The 22,234-nt window shown below is 45.5% G+C and overlaps 1 protein-coding gene across 1 annotated transcript in view; it reads right to left on the bottom strand.

Moving 5' to 3' along the window:
• LOC139580409 (dynein axonemal heavy chain 17-like) overlaps positions 1-22,234 on the bottom strand; it is a 96,774-nt gene that overhangs the window by 70,242 nt on the left and 4,298 nt on the right. The window contains exons 4-40 of the mRNA XM_071409056.1: positions 20,792-20,891; positions 20,608-20,693; positions 20,392-20,517; positions 20,046-20,198; positions 19,837-19,923; positions 19,471-19,638; positions 18,814-18,930; positions 18,453-18,721; positions 18,048-18,243; positions 17,722-17,868; positions 17,456-17,564; positions 17,268-17,371; positions 17,036-17,173; positions 16,259-16,402; positions 15,981-16,166; positions 15,595-15,849; positions 15,039-15,208; positions 14,497-14,719; positions 14,182-14,298; positions 12,393-12,479; positions 12,152-12,304; positions 11,665-11,913; positions 11,295-11,417; positions 11,045-11,167; positions 10,499-10,815; positions 10,256-10,382; positions 10,005-10,157; positions 9,759-9,884; positions 8,544-8,783; positions 3,442-3,602; positions 3,082-3,238; positions 2,865-2,969; positions 2,564-2,721; positions 2,242-2,380; positions 1,861-2,088; positions 1,206-1,343; positions 878-1,010 (exon numbers count right to left, since the gene is read on the bottom strand). Of these exons, the coding sequence (XP_071265157.1) occupies positions 878-1,010; positions 1,206-1,343; positions 1,861-2,088; positions 2,242-2,380; positions 2,564-2,721; positions 2,865-2,969; positions 3,082-3,238; positions 3,442-3,602; positions 8,544-8,783; positions 9,759-9,884; positions 10,005-10,157; positions 10,256-10,382; positions 10,499-10,815; positions 11,045-11,167; positions 11,295-11,417; positions 11,665-11,913; positions 12,152-12,304; positions 12,393-12,479; positions 14,182-14,298; positions 14,497-14,719; positions 15,039-15,208; positions 15,595-15,849; positions 15,981-16,166; positions 16,259-16,402; positions 17,036-17,173; positions 17,268-17,371; positions 17,456-17,564; positions 17,722-17,868; positions 18,048-18,243; positions 18,453-18,721; positions 18,814-18,930; positions 19,471-19,638; positions 19,837-19,923; positions 20,046-20,198; positions 20,392-20,517; positions 20,608-20,693; positions 20,792-20,891 (5,812 nt within the window). The remainder of the gene's footprint in view (positions 1-877; positions 1,011-1,205; positions 1,344-1,860; positions 2,089-2,241; positions 2,381-2,563; positions 2,722-2,864; positions 2,970-3,081; positions 3,239-3,441; positions 3,603-8,543; positions 8,784-9,758; positions 9,885-10,004; positions 10,158-10,255; positions 10,383-10,498; positions 10,816-11,044; positions 11,168-11,294; positions 11,418-11,664; positions 11,914-12,151; positions 12,305-12,392; positions 12,480-14,181; positions 14,299-14,496; positions 14,720-15,038; positions 15,209-15,594; positions 15,850-15,980; positions 16,167-16,258; positions 16,403-17,035; positions 17,174-17,267; positions 17,372-17,455; positions 17,565-17,721; positions 17,869-18,047; positions 18,244-18,452; positions 18,722-18,813; positions 18,931-19,470; positions 19,639-19,836; positions 19,924-20,045; positions 20,199-20,391; positions 20,518-20,607; positions 20,694-20,791; positions 20,892-22,234) is intronic.

The following is a 22,234-nucleotide window of genomic DNA, read 5'->3' as shown; positions in this document are numbered from 1 at the left end:
CACACGTGATATGCACATGAAAGTGAAGTGGATATTATTGGACATGCGCATACAAGAGACTAGTGGCTGTTGCTTAAATTCAACTGAATGCATAAACAAAACTGACTTCATAAACATTTTATAACAGACGCCAGTATGTTCTTTAGATCGGTAAGGATGAAAAAGTCGGTAGTATCATATGAAACGGTACTACGGTATTCTAAAATGTTGGTATCATAAGTATCATGACGTTTTAGTACCGTGATATTAATGTGGTACCGGTATACCATGCAACACTACTCAAAAACACTTCAACACTATTAGGTTGGTCCTGGTCAGTCCCTGGATGGGAGACCAGGTGCTGCTGGAAGTGGTGTTGGAGGGCCAGTAGGAGGCACTCTTTCCTCTGGTCTAAACAAAGATCCCAATGCCCCAGGGCAGTGATTGGGGACACTGCTCTGTGTAGGGTGCCGTCTTTCGGATGGGACGTTAAAACGGGTGTCCTGACTCTCTGAGGTCATTAAAGATCCCATGGCACTTATCGTAAGAGTAGGGGTGTTAACCCCGGTGTCCTGGCTAAATTCCCAATCTGGCCCTCAACCATCACGGTCACCTAATAATCCCCAGTTTACAATTGGCTCATTCATCCCCCTCCTCTCCCCTGTAACTATTCCCCAGGTCGTTGCTGCAAATGAGAACGTGTTCTCAGTCAACTTACCTGGTAAAATAACGGTAAAATAAAAAAATAAAAAATAAAAACTCAGGTTGTACAGATGGGGCATTGTGACTAGAACTAGAGAGAGAAGTCCAGATGCAAAGCTGCTTGACTTATTGTGTTGTTAGGCCTTCATTGACTACACGTTTCAACTATATTTTAGCCTAACTAGTTCCATCGTACCGTCCTTCCATTCTCGGGTGGCAGGGTTGATGATGCCAAACAGCTCGTCACAGGTGACAGCCTTGGGGTCCAGATCCACGATCACCGGCTTCCTCTTCATGTTCTGATAGGTCTTATTCAACGAGCGCATCACCTGGAGACACAACACAACAGTTTGGCTTCTAACCAAACAGAACATTTGGCTCTATCCAAAATGGCACCCTATTCCCTTTTTAGTGCATTACTTTTGACATGATCCCATAGGGTGGCATTTGAAATGCAGACTCTTTCCAGACAACTGGAGTCAGAAAAGCACAATAGATGTTAGAGGGATGAGGATTTATGGTACCTTGGACTTGCCGGTGCCGGCATTGCCGATGATGAAGACGGAGTGTCGGACGGCCAGCAGCTCTTCCAGCTGAACCACCTTCAGAATAAAACTGTCCTCCGCCTGCAGATTCAGGTCCAGCACTGACTGCTTCACTACCTGAGATACACACCCACACAACAAATACCTCAGTTACAGGTGTAGGATATTAATTTGAGCCAGTTCGCTACAGCAAGGAAAATAATCCTGAAGCATCAGGAAATTTGAATTATTATGTGGATTATAATAAATGGAAACTTTGTTGTAGAGGTTGATACATTTTTCGTAAGGGAAATTCAACTCTGAAATTTCTATATGGAATTTAAACATTTCAGAAGCCTTTTTAAACCACAAATACACTACAAGTTTTACATTTCCTGCATTGCATAAAAGTTCTCCTGCAACAGGGTGATCAAATTACGACCCTACATCTGTAGCATCAGAAAATACTTTTTTAACAAAGACAACCGTTTTTTACTTCAGATGATTGATAGATAGATACTGTATAAACACAGGTGTACATATATTTGAGTGCTCATGTTACTTCTGCCCTTCCCACCTCCCTTCCCACCTTCTGTCTAGTTAAGGAGAGGCAAGTGTGTGTATGTGTGTGTGTGTGTGTTTTTGCGTGTCCGACCTTCTCAAAGTCCAGGTTTCTCTTCCTGGGGACGTCCAAAGCAGGGAACAGGTCTCCAATCAGTCCCAGGAACACAGGTGAGTCGTCCATTACGATCTTGGGGACGTTGAAGTCTCTTAGAGCTCTCATCAGGACCTGGTCCTCCGGGCGACCCGGGTCTCCTCTCTTCAAAGAGCCGGCCACCACCAACACAGACTTAATGGCACGAAGACCCCAGTCATAGTGGTCCTGTACACACAAACACAACACAAAGGAAACTATATGAATATGTTTTAAAGAGATGGTGAGAATGTAAAATCTCTGTGGTTGTGAGCAGACAGCAAGTCTGGGTGAATAGGGTGAGAGTGACAGTGTATTAAAGCAATGAGGTAGCTACTGTACCTGTTTGGAAAGCAGCTCTTTGCAGAGGGTGTAGAGGGTGATGAACTTCCTGGCCAGGACTCTGGCGTCGATGAAGCCTTCAGCCACCAACATGATCTCACAGATTAACTCAAAGTCCGGCACCACCATGGCGCATGGCCTACAGGAGAGAAACACTCAAGTATGAAGACAAGTAAGGGCAAGAGAGAAAGAGATGGTGACAGAGAGAGAAACAGTCTGCGAAGAAGAGGGAGAAAGAAGATAAAGAGATGGTGAGGCTGACAGAAGGAGAGAGTTTGTGAGATAGACAGGCAGAGAGAGAGATCCACTATGTGTATGGTACCTGAACAGAGCCTTGAGGTTCTCCGGTAGCTCTGCACGGCCGGCGTATCCCGGGTTCATGGTGATGAAGGCTCCCACGGTGGGGATCAGCTTGATGGTCTCACCCAGGAAGTTAAAGATGATCTTCTTATCTCTGATAGCGTCCTGAACAGACTTCACCTGGGGGGGAGTAGGGTCAGTGTCACCATGAGAGAGAAAGAGAGAGAGAAATAGAGGAGGGAGAGAGATGGGGGAAAGAAAGAGAGGAGGGGGAGAGAGATCACAATCAAGGTTTGTGGTGTAGAAATAGAGGAGTAACTTACCTGTACAGCGATGACAGACAACACCTCCACAGAGATTCGGTTGAACTCGTCAAAGCAGCCCCAGGCCCCAGTCTGAGCCAAACCCTTATAGATGTCTCCACAAGACTGGAAAGACAGGACAACATGAGGCACAATCAGAAACCACAACAGAATCTATTGTATGCTTGAATAAGATGACATTTTTTGGCAATATAAGAAGTCTGAGCAACAGATTCACCTTGTAATCCATCTGCTCAGAGCAGTTGAATACATAGACCATGATGCCGAGGGCTCGGCCCAAATCCTTGGTGGTCTCGGTCTTCCCGGTACCGGCAGGACCGGCCGGAGCCCCGCCCATGATGAGATGGAGAGACTGGGTCAGAGTGATGTAACACCTGGGGGAGAGACAGAAACTCTTTACATGATCGCTCACACAACAGAACTGAACAGAACGGAGTGAGACATTATGTCAGTTTGTCATTTTTGGGACAAAATTAGTATTGAAGAGGTAACATCCTGTCAAGATCAAATGTGAAAATATATATTTTGATGCATTAGATAGAATTCATATGAGCTGAGCTGTGATTGGTCTGTGCACCTGTCAGTCAGCGGGGTGATGACCAATCGTGGGGTGTTTCCCAGATACTCGTAGGAGTATCTGAACAGGGCATCACAGATGTTGGCGAAGCAGTGCTTGTTATGGTCGTCCCAGCGATGCCTCAGCTGAGACTGCCACATGAACGCCCCGACGTTATCAATCTGGAACAAAAAGACAGAGACAGAGCATATAGTCAAAACACTAGAGACCCTAGTAAAAACACCAGAGACCCTAGTCAAAACCACAGAGACCCTAGTCAAAACACCAGAGACCCTAGTCAAAACACCAGAGACCCTAGTCAAAACACCAGAGACCCTAGTCAAAACACCAGAGACCCTGGTCAAAACATTGAGTGGCGAACAAGTTGAGCCCCTCCCCTCATCATAAGAAGCCACTCGCCTGCCCTCTGGTCATTCTCGAGCATGCCGAACTTCCTCACACTCTTGCAAGTAGGGGATTGCGGTGAGATATCTCACTCATAATATCAGAGAACCAGGGTTACGCAAATAATCTTAAATGATCTTTCAATTATTCGTTTCGATATCTCACATGTGGGATATGGCCAACTCCCATATCGCAAACATGCTCTCTTTCCGAAGCCAGATAGTCTCATCGTATCAACCCTCAGAGGCCTCAACACTGAGAACACTACCAAAGAACGCGCAGTGACGTCTAGCCAGTAGAACCTCATAAAAGTATGAGGGGATGCCCAACAAGCCGCATTGCAAATCTCCTGCAAGGAGATGCCCTTGAACAGTGCTCTAGATGTAGCCATACCTCTGGTTCAGTGAGCCCTCAGGCCTTTCAGAAGCTGGAACCCCTTGCTATTATAGGCCAATATAATAGCTTCCACAATCCAATGTGATAACCGTTGACGGAGGGGCCTTCCCTCGCAGGGAGGCACCCAGGACACAAAGAGTTGGATGTAAGTCACCACAGTCGTAGTGTCCGTTCTGATCAAGACGTGGCAATTCCGAAGGGAGGGTAGAAAGTGTCTCAGTGAAAGAAACACTGTCAGCAATTCGAGGTCATTTATGTGAGCAATGTGGAGTTGTGGGGTCCACACTCTGTTTTTTGCATTCCCCTCGTGAACTGCGCCTCAGCCCGTGAGTGATGCATCTGTCGTCACCACTACCCCTAGCGGAGTGCCAGAAACGAAGATCGAGGGGCTCTTCCAGTGACTGAGAGTCAAGAGACATGCGGAGGTCACCTTTATCTGACGATTGAGGTAACGCCGCGTACACAGATGTTGGGAAAACATGTTGTGCAAACACGTTGGGCAAACACCCAGCCTTTCTCATCCGTTCTCATCCTCAGTAGGCCAAGGGGTACTACTGAGATCGACGATGCCTTCCCCTAGTGCTTGAATTAGTGCTGGGGGGAGAGCCGTGGCACAAAGGGCACACTCAGGGGTTAGAGTCGATTCCCTCCGTCTTCCTTGAGAGCGAACGCATGAGAATGGGAAGGGTTCGAGGAGCAAGGCCAGTCCAGACCGGACCAAATCTGAACCAATCATAGACGTCTATGTTTCCCAAGTTTGAACAGCACAGTACAGTAGCAGGGCTCGACATTAAGGCTTGTCCACTTGTCCAGGGCAAGTAAAAAAAATAGTCAGACAACCAGAATATAGATTTAATTTGTCCGAATGGACAAGTAAAAAAATCACAATATCAAACAGTTACTTAGATCAGAATAGGATCAGGCAGCGGCGCTGCTGCAGCGCACAGCAGGGCATGGTTGACATTCTGAGTGAATTGCCTATATTCTTATTTGCTATAGCCTATTTCAATAAATATGTTATATTTACACAAAGCAGGAGAACAATGTAGATAGAGCTAAGAGTCTCACCAGCGCAAAATATCTGGTCAGAAAATACGTTGTGTTTTTTTTCTCTCTCCCAAATGATCTGGGCCAATAGCCAAAGTCTATTTTTATCACGGAAACTCTGTTGTCTTATTGTTGCATAACCCCAAATTTTCAATTTTCTCTCCACTTGATATGAATATGACTTGGCCTGTTAAGCCACTATTTCAGTTTAATGCATGCTACATTTCTTCTGCCGTGCTATTTCATGATCAAACAATTAATGAATCTAACAGAGTTCTAGGCTAGCTCAGAAAGTTTTAAGTTCTTTTTGAACCCCAAAACATGGGACGCCTAAGGTAATAATGAGAGATAGAAGAAACATTAGCAAGATATAAAAATCTGAATTTGAACAAACCTTACAGTTGAGCAAAGCATCCTTCCTTGCCATTGAGAACCAAACTACCAAAAGCCTAATCCTACTAACTGAAATAGCATAAAAGCATTAAGACAAATTAAAGTTATGAAGAGTATTTTCCAAACTACTCTCATAAAGTGTTTGATGTCCTAAAGTTGCAGCTTTTAAATGGGAATCATTATGAAAGCCGTGGTGTCAATGCTATTCTCATTCACAGATTTATTTTGAATTATAAATATTTTAGGCCATAGTGATATTGATTAAACAATGGATGGAAAAATCTAATGAGGAGTCAAAAGAAAACTTAGGCTACAGCTGAGGAAAGCTTATGAAAGAACTGCGTAGTTGGCCTAGGCCTATTGCCATATTATTCTAGCAATGTGCAACCTACCTACAACAAATATAGTAGCCTAGGCCCAATAAGAGTGTTAATTGCTAAATTGGAATTATTTCGACACTATGGCCTATTTATTGCCTTACCTCCTTACTTCATTTGCACACACTGTATACTGATTTTCTATTGTGTTATTGACTGTACGTTTGTTTATCCCATGTGTAACTCTGTGTTGTTGTTTTTGTCGCACTGCTTTGCTTTATCTTGGCCAGGTCGCAGTTGTAAATGAGAACTTGTTCTCAACTGGCCTACCTGGTTAAATAAAGGTGAAATTAAAAAAAAATAAAAGAGAGGAGGAAAAAATGCAAATTATTTTATAATTATGCAGTTCTGAGGACAGCAGAGTTGCTCTGCAGCCCATGATGATTTACAAGCCATCACAAGACACACAGCCAGCGAAGGGCTCTTTGACTGTGTCTATCATGACACAAGGCGAGACCCAGATGCAGTCACAGGAGGCAAATGGTTGGAGTCTTACAATATTTATTAATCCAAAAGGAGTAGGCAAGAGAATGGTTGTGGACAGGCAAAAGGTCAAAACCAGATCAGAGTCCAGGAGGTACAGAGTGGCAGACATGCTCGTGGTCAAGGCAGGCATAATGGTCAGGCAGGCGGGTATAGAATGAGTGTCAAAACCCGGGAGGACTAGAAAAAGGAGAATAGCAAAAACCAGGAGAACGGGAAAACCGCTGGTTGACTTGGAAAAACATACAAGACGAACTGGCACAGAGAGACAGGAAACACAGGGATAAATACACTGGGGAAAATCAGCAACACCTGGATGGGGTGGAGACAATCACAAGGACAGGTGAAATAGATCACGGCGTGGACAGTGTCACTCTTTCCATCTGCGCCTAGGCTAAATTATTTCAATTTTCTCCTATGTACTTCATTCATTTTCAGTCATGCTTTTGGATGATGGCATTAGACTTTTTTGGGGGTGGGGGGGGGCAAGTGACTTCAGTAAAAAAATTGTCATACTTGTCCAAATGACAAGTGGCTAAAAAAGTTAATGTCAAACCCTGAGTAGAGTGCAGTACTGTACCATACAGTGCCATACTGTACCATACTGTACCATACAGTACAGTTTAGTCTAGTACAGTTATATTTTTGTCTTGCCCATTCACCCTCTGAATGGCACACATACACAATCCATGTCTCAATTGTCTCAAGGCTTAAAAATCATTCTTTAACCTGTCTCCTCTACTACATTGATTGAAGTGAATTTAACAAGTTACATCAATAAGGGATCATAGCTTTCACCTGGTCAGTCTATAGCTAGGTTTCCATCCAATTTGCGACAGATTTTCATGAGAATATTCTAAAATCCACAGAAAAACAATACGCACATTTTCCCACCAGAGATGTGTTTCCATCAAATTGACTTGTTGCAGATAAAAGGCTATGCGTGATGACGTAGTGCACATAAAAATACCTTTACATTTTCTTGTACCGAATAAAAAATACAAGTTAAATGGGTTTCCATCACATTTTCAACTCTACTGATGGTTTTCTCACAATAAATGTTACATAGTGAGTGTGCCCACTCTGGTATTGGCACGTGCAGACACAGTCTGCTCGTTGTTGGCTAGAGCGCACGTATAGCCTACATGACGAGATTATTATGGACAAAAGAGAGAGATTATTTGTATTTGTCAAACGGCAGCCAAGCATCGATAATCATGCACTTTCACCAGCCTGTGAAGTTCATCTAGTTTGGGGTTTGTCCCAATTACATTTGGCTTCCGCCACGCAAGCTGGGATAGCTGGAAGGAGTTGCTTGCCTGGGACGGTGCGAGAGGGGAGTGGACGCATGACTGGGGGTCATCGAACATTGCTTGGTCTTGCGACGAACAAAAGCATGGCTCTCTACCAATAAGCAGTGAAGCTAGGACGTCGATCTAGTCACTGCGACACAGTAGTGGGTTGAGCTTAATGAGAGAGAAAGCTATTAATTTGACCCTTTTAAGCCTTGTGGCGAGCTAGCCAGGTTAGCTAAGCCTTGCAGCTAAGCCATGTGACGCTAGCTACCAAAGGAGACAATGGTAAGAAAAAGAATAAAAGCAAATTCTTGCCTGAAGTGAAAACTTTCCTTTCGGCAAAGTCAGCCAACACAGAAGACGAAAGCTGAAAACATGTGCTCGGTGTTGTAACCTCATGTCACACCTGTGAACAGTTTAACATGAAAACAGATCAAGTCGTGCTAAGGAGCACTTAGAGTAGTACTCTTCGTGAGGAAGAGAGGTGAGAAGACCAGAGGGCGGGCGAGTGACTCCTTACGATGAGGGGAGGGGCTCACCTTGTTCACTACTTGACCTGTCTGTCTCTGACATACGTGTGTGATTGGTTCTTCGAGCTTCTGAGATTCTGGAGAATCCCACATTTGAGATATCGAAATTAATAATTTAAAAAATAACTCTAATCCTAGACCAGTTTTGTTTTGCTTGTTAGTTCAGTGGTTCCCGACAGAGAGAGGGTTAGGCTTACCTTGGTGCTGATGAGTTTGGAGACTACGTCTCGAGCGTGGACATCGATAGTACAGATGGTCATGATCTTCTGACGGTCTCCTCTGGACAGCTCTCCAATCAGCAGCGTGATCAGAGTGTTCAGCTGGATCACCTGTTTCTTGAAGTAGTCCTTGAGGGCGTTCTCATAGCCCTCCTCCAGTCTGGCGAATGCTATGCCCACCTCTGTGGTCCACCAGATTTGAGTGGTGGCCAGGGCAATCTGGAACACAACACAACACAGGTTGAGATATGTACTCGCAACAACATTTTTTGTGTTTCCATCCTGACAGTGAGTTATCTGCACACAAATCAAGATGGTGCTGCAGTGGATAGCAGCCATTTCATGGGCTCCTAATTTGTGTGTTCCTTTACACTGATCTTAACTTTTGTTGTACATGTCTTCTCCATCATTTCCTATGACCGAAAACAGCTTCTGGACATCAGAACAGCGATCACAAAACTTGATTTGGATGACAAATTCTACTTCAACGTGTTGGCAACTCTGGACGTTCTGCTTACTCCAGACCGGGCCCTAATCCCCGGGACTCGAAAGAGGAAGCAACGCAGCAAGAGAGGCAAACGCCATTTTTAAGAGAGGCCACTCTCCATATTTTCAAGCATAGTGGTGGCTTCATCATGTTATGGGTATGCTTCTACTCATTAAGGACTGGGTCGTTTTTCAGGATAAAAAATCAATGTAAAGGAGGTAAGCACAGGCAAAATCCTAGAGGAAAACCTGGTTCAGTCTGCTTTCAACTGGACACTGGGAGATGAATTCACCTTTCAGCGGGACAATAACATAAATCACAAGGGCAAATCTATACTGGAGTTGCTTACCAAGAAGACAGTGAATGTTCCTGAGTGGCGGAGTTACAGTTTTGACTTAAATCTACTTGAAAATCTATGGCAAGACTTGGAAATGGTTGTCTAGCAATGATCAACAACCAATTTGACAGACCTTGAAGAATTTAGAAAATAATTATGGGCAAATGTTGCACAATCCAGGTGTGGAAAGCTCTTAGAAACTTACCCAGAAAAACTCACAGCTGTAATCACTGCCAAATGTATTTCTACAAAGTATTGACTCAGGGGCATGAATACTTATGTAAATTAGATATTTCTGTATTTTATTTTAAATAAATTTGCGAACATTTCTAAAATCATGTTTAACCAAGAGATAGGTGAGAGTACAGACCTGGGCTGGGTAGTCAAACAGCCACTGTTCTCTGGGTTTCTCCTCGTAGGCCTGGACAGCCTCTCCAAACTCCACTCTCAGAGTGGCACACATCCTCTCCAGCACACGGTTCAGCCACATCTCCACCTGCACACAAACACAGAAGGAACATCTAAAATATATTGCATAGCATTGACTGTAGTATACAGAGCCCTAATGTAAGAGTTACACACTTAGTTATACAGTAGTATATGACTGTTTCCACACCTGTCCTGAGCAGTCACAGTCCTTGTCAAAGGTGACATACTCAATCTCTTCACTCCACATTCCCAGGGCCACCTTGATGGGCTTGCCACTCTCATCCAGCTGGAACTTGAGGTTGGACAGGCTGTCAAACAGCTTGGACAGATGCTTGCTGACCTGCAGATGGGAATACAGACAGTCACACACTGGAGATATGGGATAATATGTGGTCTGTTGCTGTGTTCTGTAGATGTACTGGCTGCCTGGAAGTGTACCTCCACAGGGTCGTTTCCATTGGACAGGATGTCCAGCAGGTCAGCAGAGGAGACGAAGTAGAACCTGGGGAAGGCCAGACGCTTGGTCTCCAGGTACTCAGCCAGAGCCTTCTCACACATAGCCAGTCTGAGGGGTAACACACATGGAGATAACCATTATAGTCATCGATTGGCATGGTCAAACCAGGGCAACATTGAAATCTTATATAATGTAGCTATATCTGTTCTAAGCCATTGTTTTACCCTGTCTCCAAACCCTCCAGTTTCTCCAGAAGCCCTTTCTTATTGGTGGACTCCACCACGTTGGTAACCTTCGTTGCCTCAGCCATGATTTCCTTGAAGTCCATGTCGATGCCATCAAATCGTTTGGAGTCTTCGGGCAGTTGGCAGCGGATGTCCTCAGAGCCAATGAAGATGCTCTCCAGATGGGTCCAGGTGCGCTGCACAGTGAACCAGATGGAGATGACGGAGTCTGCAGTGGACAGCCTATGCTGCCAGCCAGACACCTCCTCCAGAAAGTGAGCGATGTACTTGGAGGTCATCAGAGTCTGCAGCTGTACCTGAGGTCACCAAAGAAGAACAGGGGTTAGTCACTGATGTCATACATCTCCATAGTCATCAGGAAGTACATCTGCACAGGGACACAAATTATGGAGGTCCCAGTGAATGGAACTCAATGGACAGATCTCAAATGACACTCTATAGTGCACTACTGGCACTGCATGAAATGAGTGTGGTGACTGCCTATCTAATCCTGTTTGATGTGGTTGTGTGTTGTGTGTCGTGTACCTGGTTGTCTTCCAGAGTTTCCACCAGCTCCTCGTTGGGTTTGAGCAGCATGGTGCCTGTCCGGCCATGAGGCTCGTGTTCAAACACCATGGAGCTCCACGTGCTGTCCAGCTCGGCCAGAGTCTGAGGGGAAGGAAGGAGACCACAGGGCAGGGGTTAGTAGGGGGAGGGAGACTAAAAGGCCTGTTCACTATAATCACTAACCTATAATCACTAGGCTAACCACTATAGTTTCTATATGTGTCCTCACCTTCTCCATGCCAGACTCCTTGACGGCCTTGTCCACGATGCTGCGCACCTCGTCCTCAAACTGGTGCAGGTTGAGCTTCAGCAGGTCCTCAAAGGTGGTCTTCTCAGACATATCAAACTTCACCTGGGGGTGGACATGGATTACAGGTTCAGTAAAAGCTTTATAACCTAGCTCTTAGCTATATGATAAGGTATCAGCTCTTTATGACACATCATCAGTCCTGAATGTAATAAGGAAATGGAGAGAAGCATTTTCCAATATCATTGGATGCATCCCTAATGGCATCCTACTTCCTATATAGTCCTATAAAGGGAATAGGGTGCCATTTGGGACACGGCCATTGGTGCCTTTGACTGAAGCTGACTTGTACCTTGGTGGCCATCATGAGCTGCAGCCAGTGGCGGTCCCTGATGGCCGGGTTCTGCAGTTCTCCCACGGCGCGCAATGACGTCATCATGTTCTTCACCATGCTGTCCAATCCGGTAAAGGCGTCCCAGGCTCTCATCTCCTTGTCCAGCCCCTTGATGTCCTTGGCGTACTTCTTGGTGTCCATATCCATCTCCTCCACGTTGATGTCCTTCCACAGGGTGGTCTTCCAGTCATCCATGTTCCCGCTCACCTGCAGCCACAACCAGCACACAGTCACTCACTGTCCGTCAATCTATTGAATCAGTCTCATTGACTTTCGAACCATTGACACAGGTCAGCATAAGATCAGAGTAGAGAATGCTCCAAAGATGAATAAAAAAAAATCTATTAACCAGAATGACACTATTGCATGCATCCAGATTTTTCTCCCCATCATGTTTATGCTTTTTTTCAAAACACCAGTATGCCTGTGAGCTGTGGAGTCTTACCAGCAGGATCATGTCCCAGAGTTCTTTGAGCAGGACGATCTCCTTGCGGCAGGTTTTGAGCTGTTTGTAGTCGGGAACATTGACCTCAAACAGACCGGCTGAGTTTGACAGGCCCTCCATCTCTTCCTCCAAGCCCATGATATCCATCTGAATCTGTGGTTACCCACCGGATTGGAAGGTTTAGGGTTTATACTCAACACAGAGCTTAAATTAGATCCACAAAAGATTTTGAACTACTCACATCATCGAGAGCCCCGTGTGGGTTTTCAAAAGAGAATTGGAAGAAGGGCTGCTGTCTGAACTTCTCTCTAAACTCATACTGTTTGATCTGTGGACACAAAGGACTCACAGCTTCACACCATGCCCATAGAGTATCTCTCTCTTCGTCCGTCGTCTCTATGTGAGTTACATAGATGTAGCTACATACAGTGGGGAGAACAAGTATTTGATACACTGCCGATTTTGCAGGTTTTCCTACTTACAAAGCATGTAGAGGTCTGTAATTTTTATCATAGGTACACTTCAACTGTGAGAGACGGAATCTAAAACAAAAATCCAGAAAATCACATTGTATGATTTTTAAATAATTAATTTGCATTTTATTGCATGACATAAGTATTTGATCACCTACCAACCAGTAAGAATTCCGGCTCTCACAGACCTGTTAGTTTTTCTTTAAGAAGCCCTCCTGTTCTCCACTCATTACCTGTATTAACTGCACCTGTTTGAACTCGTTACCTGTATAAAAGACACCTGTCCACACACTCAATCAAACAGATTCCAACCTCTCCACAATGGCCAAGACCAGAGAGCTGTGTAAGGACATCAGGGATAAAATTGTAGACCTGCACAAGGCTGGGATGGGCTACAGGACAATAGGCAAGCAGCTTGGTGAGAAGGAAACAACTGTTGGCGCAATTATTAGAAAATGGAAGAAGTTCAAGATGACGGTCAATCACCCTCGGTCTGGGGCTCCATGCAAGATTTCACCTCGTGGGGCATCAATGATCATGAGGAAGGTGAGGGATCAGCCCAGAACTACACGGCAGGACCTGGTCAATGACCTGAAGAGAGCTGGGACCACAGTCTCAAAGAAAACCATTAGTAACACACTACGCCGTCATGGATTAAAATCCTGCAGCGCACGCAAGGTCCCCCTGCTCAAGCCAGCGCATGTCCAGGCCCGTCTGAAGTTTGCCAATGACCATCTGGATGATCCAGAGGAGGAATGGGAGAAGGTCATGTGGTCTGATGAGACAAAAATAGAGCTTTTTGCTCTAAACTCCACTCGCCGTGTTTGGAGGAATAGAAGGATGAGTACAACCCCAAGAACACCATCCCAACCGTGAAGCATGGAGGTGGAAACATCATTCTTTGGGGATGCTTTTCTGCAAAGGGGACAGGACGACTGCACCGTATTGAAGGGAGGATGGATGGGGCCATGTATCGCGAGATCTTGACCAACAACCTCCTTCCCTCAGTAAGAGCATTGAAGATGGGTCGTGGCTGGGTCTTCCAGCATGACAACGACCCGAAACACACAGCCAGGGCAACTAAGGAGTGGCTCCGTAAGAAGCATCTCAAGGTCCTGGAGTGGCCTAGCCAGTCTCCAGACCTGAACCCAATAGAAAATCATTGGAGGGGGCCGAAAGTCCGTATTGCCCAGCGACAGCCCCGAAACCTGAAGGATCTGGAGAAGATCTGTAGGGAGGAGTGGGCCAAAATCCCTGCTGCAGTGTGTGCAAACCTAGTCAAGAACTACAGGAAACGTATGATCTCTGTAATTGCAAACAAAGGTTTCTGTACCAAATATTAAGTTCTGCTTTTCTGATGTATCAAATACTTATGTCATGCAATAAAATGCAAATTAATTACTTAAAAATCATACAATGTGATTTTCTGGATTTTTGAAGTGTACCTATGATAAAAATTACAGACCTCTACATGCTTTGTAAGTAGGAAAACCTGCAAAATCGGCAGTGTATCAAATACTTGTTCTCCCCACTGTATATCAATGTGTTAAAAATTACCTCAAATTGCTGGCATTTCCTTCGGACGATGTTGACTTCATGTGCTTGCAATGGAGCCAAGTTCTGTTTGACTTGGAGGGACGTCTTTTTCACGTTATTCCAGTGCTCTGGAAGATCCTAAACCAAGACACATCGTTTCATGTTTAAAGGCTAAATAAAGCTTAGCTTCTTGTTTTGTTATTGAGCAAGGGAAACCCATGTAGTAAAGAGGTTCTGCCCTTGCTTAGAGAGCTGCTATAAAACAATATCTCTAGTGATCCTAGATCTGTAGTAAGGTGCCACTTTTACCTGGAGTCAGATCTGTGTGTCGCCTACCTGTAGCTGAGCATGGACCTCGTCAGGCAGCTCCTCTCCAAAGTCTTTGAGGAACTGGATGGTTTCCTTGAGAGGGGAGAACATGGTGTCTGTGGCTGCCTGTCTGTCTTTCATCCTCATCAGGTGACCCATGACCCCCACCAGGCCCTGGTAATCCCCTTCCTCCACTGTCTTGGTCAGCCCATCCTTCACCTCCTTGATGAAGCCGTCCAGGTCCCTCAGGCTAGGGGAACACAAACACACACACACACACACACACACACACACACACACACACACACACACACACACACACACACACACACACACACACACACACACACACACACACACACACACACACACACACGCTCACACACACACACACACACACACACACACACAAACACACGCAGACAAAGATGCGCTCACACACACACCCACACAGCAGCAGCAGACAATTAAAAGTTGAAGAAAGTCTTCATCCTACCAATGAATTCCATTCTGAAGGTCTTTAACGCAACACCCAGCAGTACTATTGTCCTGTCACTGTTGGTCTGTACCTGTTGGTGACTCGGTCTATGAGGAACTGTTTGAACATGAGGCTCCAACGTTTGATGGTGTTGAGCAGGGCATGTTTGAAGGGACGGATGTCAATCTGGAGCCAGTGCTGCAGCACCTGGGAGTTCTCCAAGTTGCTCACCTCCTTGTACAGTTTCTCATACGTATCGATCTGTAGGGGAACACACACAGCACTCATTGGGACCAACCCTGGAGAACCTAACACTCCTACATCAGTGGAGGCTGCTGAGGGGAGGACGGCTCATAATAATGTCCAGAACAGAGTAAATAGAATGTCATCATACACATGGAAACCATGTGTTTGATGTATTGATATCATTCCAGTCATTCCACTCCAGCCATTACTACGAGCCCGTTCTCCCCAATTAAGGTGCCACCAACCTCCTATGTCCTAAATAAGTTGCTAAGAGTCCCTACTGTGTTTTAGGGGGTGCATCCTAAATGGCACACTATTCCCTAAAGAGTGCATTACTTTTGACCGGAGTCCTACGGGAATAGGGAGTCATTTGGGATGCAGCCAGGGACTTCTTTCTGTACCTCTTCCTTGAAATCTTTCAGTGTGGGGGGGTTTTTGGGCACGCTGTCCTCTCCGTGCGCCTCAATCTCCTCCGGGGAAAGAACTTTGCCGTAGAGGAGGAACTGCTCCATGAAGTCGTCCCTGTCATCCTGCCACAGGTAGGCGTATTTATAGAGCACGTCCCGATACTCCTGGGCCTCTTTCATGGCCCCAACCACCTGGTTCAACACATTCTCACGCATGTCTGACAGCTCTGACATCTCATCCAACTCCACCTTGAGGGACACATGGGACAAACATACAAAGACACACACCATAGTTTACACAGGGTATGATGGTTCAAAATGGGACACACACATAGGTAACATTCAATCTCACACACACACACACACAGGGTTGTACTCACTTCGTAGCATGTTTTGTTGGTCATTGATATCCGAGGAACTAGTTCAGCAGCTTGGTACACATCATGGATGAGACTCTCGACCAGGTCGTAAAAGCCATCAGATATGCCATAGACCAAAGACGGGTAGAACGATGTGTCTCCATCCTCCAATTCAAAACGCACCTCAAAGAGTGGGTTTATACTCGACTGCAAGTCAACACAACACGCCAGTTAGTAGCACATAAAGGGATTTAACACGACTGATATCTATGAGGGTTTGTCTCTGAGATGAATTATACCTTGGCGAGCATGTTACTAGCAAGGAACTTGAGAGACACATTGACGACTTTGTAGAACCCGTCCAGGACTTTGTCATCAATGTAGTCGACGTAGGCCATCCACGAGTCAGTGCTCTCATCTGCTCCAAACAGCTTTTTATTCTCCTACAGACACCAGATACACAGACTCTTCAGCATGGCACACTTATCAAACATTGACTTTCCAAAACATTAAGAACACCTGCTCTTTCCATGACATAGACTGACCAAGTGAGAACTATGATTCCTTATTGATGTCACCTGTTAAATCCACTTCAATCAGTGTAGATGAAGGGAAGGAAACAATTTAAAGAACAATTTTTAAGCCTTAAGAAACTTGAGACATGGATTGTGCATATGTGCCATTCAGAGGGTGAATGTGCAAGACAAAATATTTAAGTGCCTTTGAACGGGATGTGGTAGTAGGTGCCAGGCACACCGGTTTGTGTCAAGAACTGCAACTCTGCTGATACACTCTCCTGTGTGTATCAAGAATGGTCCACCACCCAAAGGACATCCAGTCAACTTGACATAACTGTGGGAAGCATTGGAGTCAACATGGGCCAGCATCCCTGTGGAACACTTTCAACACCTTGTAGAGTCCATGCCCTGATGAACTGAGGCTGTTCTGAGGGCAAAAGGGGGGGTGCAACTCAATAGGTGTTCTTAATGTTTTGTACACTCAGTGTACTGAACACTCTCCCATAGTGTACTTATTCACTGTTTGTTACATACTGTATGTAGTAGTTGTTTCTTTACCTGTGTCAGTTGGTGGAGTTTCTGGCCAGACTCCTTGATGGCAGCGTACTTCTTGTTAAGGGCTGCTTGTCTTCCATCCAGGTCCAGCAGAGAGTCCTTATTGTCCTTCCTCTCAAACATGGGGCTCACAGACCACTCCTGTCAGTCACATCACAATACAACCATCACATCTCCCCTCCAGTGGTACAGTACAGAGGGGAAAGCAGGGGTGTATCAGATAGACAGTCCTAACCTCCATGATTATGTGCATGGCCTCCACGTTGGTCTTAGCCTGGTTGATTCTGCTCTCAAAGTTATGCAAGTTGTCTCTCATCTGCTGGATGTACTCCCACACACCTGGCACACACATAAGTGACCATTATGACCATCTGTTATGAATATGACTAGTAATGTTGTGATCATCAGCCTTCAGTCCAGTACCTTCCCCGTGCCAGCTCAGAGTGCTCTCAGCCAGGGCCAGTTTCTCATCGATGCCCTTCAGCTCCTCCTCAAGCAGCGGAAACTCCACTGGCAGGACTGTGGCTAGGATCTGTGGATGACAGATACCACCTCAGAAGGTTTTTACATTGAGTTTGTGTCTTTCAGTTGCAGTTTTAGAATTAAAACTCCACTCCTTGTATGTTAACCAAACATACATATATTCATCCATCTGTCTATGCCCTCCCTTCCAGTGTCCTGTCCTGTACCTGGTTGTACCAGGAGACGATGAGGTCCAGGTTGCCCACGTATTTTCTGAAGGTCTCACTCTGGGAAAAGACTTCAGCAGCGCTGGGAGGCACGTCCTGCTGGCCCTGGATGGTCAGATACTTCACCTCCCTCAGAACGGCCACCAGCTGCAGCGAGATAAACATGTTACTCCTTTCACACCTCACAGACCAGACACACAGAGATATGGCTAACTCTAGCATAGTCTGCTTAGTCTATAGAAAGTGTCAAGACAGAGAGCGAGAGAGAGAGAGAGAGTGTGTGTGTGTGTGTGTGTGTGTGTTTAGAGGGTGTTTCCCAGCCAGACCTGCTTGTTGAAGTTGACACTGAGGACGTTGTTCTTGGTGTTGCGTAGAAGCAGAGGCTGCTCCAGGTTGAACTGGCAGTCAGTGTCGACCCGGGATGTCCACTCTGTGTACACGCTCACACAGTACTGGTGCAGCAGCCCCATCATCTCTTCATACTTCTGGAACACCAGCCTGGCCTCATCCGTGTCCATACACCTGGATACAACACAACACACAGGACTGTTAGCCTCCAATACACACTGACAGCAACTGTCTGCAAGACCGTTTTAATGCATTTCATTTCAACATGCGTAGTCATAGAAAAAAAGTTAAAAGGTGTCTCAGATGCTTTGTGCATAGTTAACCAGGACACTGACAGTAGTGTATACTAGGGTATGAGTGGCGGACCATACTACAGCACGTACGGGTGGTGGATAGCCTTGAAGTTCTTCATGGGGATCTGGATGCGGTCTTGTACCTCCCGGGCCCAATTGAGTTGCCCGGCAACGTGGGGCATGTTTTTGGCAATGGGCGGGAAGCCTTTGCATGTCTCCACGGCTGCCATCTGGGCGTCGTACACCAGCTTGGTGTGGTCCAGCTCTGAGCTGAACATTTCCACCAGCTCCTTGTACTTAGACCAGATCTGGTTCTGGATGTGAGGGCGCTCCAGGATGAAGCCAAACATGTCCAACATCTACATGCAGGAGGAAATGGAAGGGGGTTTTGAAGAGTGACTTTCACTACTGTACATACTTTAGGTTTCAGAACACCTTACATTAGACTGACCTTGACAGCAGACTCTGTGGAGGCACAGTCATCAAAAGCCTGGCACAGGATGGTGCCTAACCGTCTCTCAAAGTCCAAGATCTGGTACTGGAACTTCCTGAAGTTCTCATCAAAGCTCTGAGGGAGAGGGAAAGAGGAGCAACTCTGAACAACACAGCTGGCTCTGCATCTGACATTACACCTCATTCCCTAGTAGTGCACTACTCTGAACAACACAGTTGGCTCTGCGTCTGACATTACACCTCATTCCCTAGTAGTGCACTACTCTGAACAACACAGCTGGCTCTGTGTCTGACATTACACCTCATTCCCTAGTAGTGCACTACTCTGAACAACACAGCTGGCTCTGCGTCTGACATTACACCTCATTCCCTAGTAGTGCACTACTCTGAACAACACAGCTGGCTCTACGTCTGACATTACACCTCATTCCCTAGTAGTGCACTACTCTGAACAACACAGCTGGCTCTGCGTCTGACATTACACCTCATTCCCTAGTAGTGCACTACTCTGAACAACACAGCTGGCTCTGCGTCTGACATTACACCTCATTCCCTAGTAGTGCACTACTCTGAACAACACAGCTGGCTCTACGTCTGACATTACACCTCATTCCCTAGTAGCGCACTACTTCTGTCCAGAGCCAAGGTTGGTTACCTTGTTGCCTGTGTCGATGGCGTCGTATTTGCACTCTGCGAATATTTTTATGAGATCAAGGAACTCCTCGTAGATGCTGAAGACCATGTTTCCCAGGGCGCTGCCTCGGACCCCCTGGATGTCCACCTTCTCCAGCTTTAGCAGCTCCACTGACACCGCATACACCTCCTACCAGACACAGGTTAGCCCAGAGTGAGTGAGTGAGTGAGCATGAGCATGAGTATGAGTATGAGTATGAGTGTGTGTGTGTGTGTGTGTGTGTGTGTGTGTGTGTGTGTGTGTGTGTGTGTGTGTGTGTGTGTGTGTGTGTGTGTGTGTGTGTGTGTGTGTGTGTGTGTGTGTGTGTGTGTGTGTGTGTGTGTATACCTCTATGGTCTGTAGACGCTGCAGGAAGGCATCCAACCTGGTAAACACCAGGTGTGAAGGGAAATCCCAGTTCTTTGAGTTTCCATTCTAGAAGACACAAATGTACCGAGGTAGTTGACTCTAGTCATAGAGTTGTAACACTTGAAGGTTTGATGAAATGTTGCCTTGAGTGTTGTAAAATAGGTGAGAGTGTAAGAATGTATACTGACTTTGAAGTATTTGTCCATGTCGACTTTGCACTGGTTGTAAGTCTCTCTGAGGGTCACCAAGGTGACAATGCTCATCCTGATGTTTCCCAGAATCTCGTCGATCTCCCCCACAAGGCCCTTCATCACCTCCTCTGGACCCAGGAAGTTCCTTGTCTGCAGCACACAGGAGGACAGTCTCCAAAATATGAATGTATGTAGCCGTTTCTTTACTAGGTGAAATGTGTTTTTGTAGTAGGGGCTAGGTCTGAGAAGTGTCATGGGGATAGGGGGTAAGTATATTCTGATTGGAGTTATTAAAAAGACATTGAAAAGACATGCACTTTGAAAAAACATCACTGACAATTACCATATCAATGAAGAGGTTGCAGATTTCTTGGAGGATGACAATGATCCTAGCAGGGTGGCTGTAGTGCTCAGAGTTAGCCCAGGTTAGACATACTGTGTGCATCACAGCTCCCACGTAGGTTGGCAGCTGCAAATAGGACAGAGGGAAAAGGTGTAAAGTGAAGGTTGAAAGATAATTACCTGAATTAATAGGATGGACACATGAAGCTGTTTTCACCTGTGAGTACTCCAACTGTTCAATCTCATCAAGTATCTTCTGCAGTGGCTTCAGATAAAGCACAATATCCCGTGCTTCCGTCCGACCTACAGTGGAGGAAGGTGGCATAACATAAAATGCATGCAGGTCCACGACCATTTGTGTTCAAAGAGAGAAATCTGAGTTAGTGAAAACATTGTTTAACCTTCATTGACATCCCTGTAGATACTCTTCAGTGCTGGCCAGTAGGTACTTGATGCTTTTTCAACAATTTCTGCCATCTTGCACACTTTTGGATCCATCAACTTCAGAAAAAAGAAAGGACCATGACCAATTGACCTATCGGTATTCACACTCCTGATACCTGCAGCGCACCTCGAGTTAGGGTTAGATTCAATCAGATTTACATCCACATAGCGTTGTTTTGGCAGTGTCGGAACTGCATTAGAACTGTCAAATCCACAAGCGGCCTGTTGCGTTACCTTATCACGGACACTGCCATTGGATGCAACTAAACCACACAGACTTTAATCCGATAAAGCCCACGCAGCCGTGTTAGAAGTTCATGCAGCTACGTTACGAATTCAAACGCTCAAATTAGACTGATTGCCATAAATCCTCGATCCAAATTAACATGAAAACATGCATTAGCCTAACATCAATGGTTTGACATTGGAGAGTCATTATTGCTAACATCGATAGAGCCTACGATTTCTACAAGCACCGTTTAGAAGTTGTAACGCAGTAGGTATAATAAGGAAGGGAGTCGTTTGTGAGACACGGGAGCAGCAACTCATCAATATGTCAGCTCATACCTAGCCCAGAATGTACTCTTAAGAAGCCAAATGTATTTTCTTTCATTTAACCCTTATTTTACCAGGTAAATTGACTGAGAATACATTCTCATTTACAGCAACAACCTGAGGAATAGTTACAGGGGAGATGAATGAGCCAATTGTAAGCTTGGGATGGTTAGATGACTGTGATGGTATGACAGCCAGATTGTGAATTTAGCCAGGACACCAGGGTTAACATTCCTACTCTTACAATAAGTGCCATGGGATCTTTAATAACCACAGACAGTCAGGACACCTGTTCAACAACCCATCCAAAATACAGCACACTACACAGGGAAATGGCATATTTTTTTTTAGACCAGAGAAAAGAGTGCCTCCTACTGACCCTCCAACAGCTTAGCTTCAGAAGCAAGTCAGCAGTGGGATGCAGGATGGTATGCTCCTGGCTAAAGTTACCATTACTCCTTAAGGTCCAAGGACAAGAGAACGACTGATAATCAGCCCGGCTGATATTGGCCTTTTCTAGTCTATCGGCCTTTCTCTATCGGCTTAGCCGATAGTCCCTCTACATAGCAAAATTGTTGCTATGCCAGCTGCCACTCACCACCTGCACAATGCAGAAGAATGTCTAGCTGGAAAAATCTGCAGCAGCAAGCTAGATCATTATCCAACAGAAAGGTGCAGTATTGACACAGTGACCAAAATCGACCAGCCGCAATCGTATCTGTAAATTGACAATTGATAGTCGGATTAGATGATTGTCATAATAGGGAAAGAATAAAGTGTTTTAAAATGCCTAAATAAAGGTTGTCAATAGGGTTAGCTACCTAAGAATCTTCCTACATGTTTAT

The sequence above is a fragment of the Salvelinus alpinus genome, chromosome 7 (assembly GCF_045679555.1).
Source record: "Salvelinus alpinus chromosome 7, SLU_Salpinus.1, whole genome shotgun sequence".
Lineage (NCBI taxonomy): Eukaryota > Metazoa > Chordata > Actinopteri > Salmoniformes > Salmonidae > Salvelinus > Salvelinus alpinus.
The sequence above is the reverse complement of the archived record's forward strand: the minus strand, read 5'-3'. Positions and strand labels throughout refer to the sequence as shown.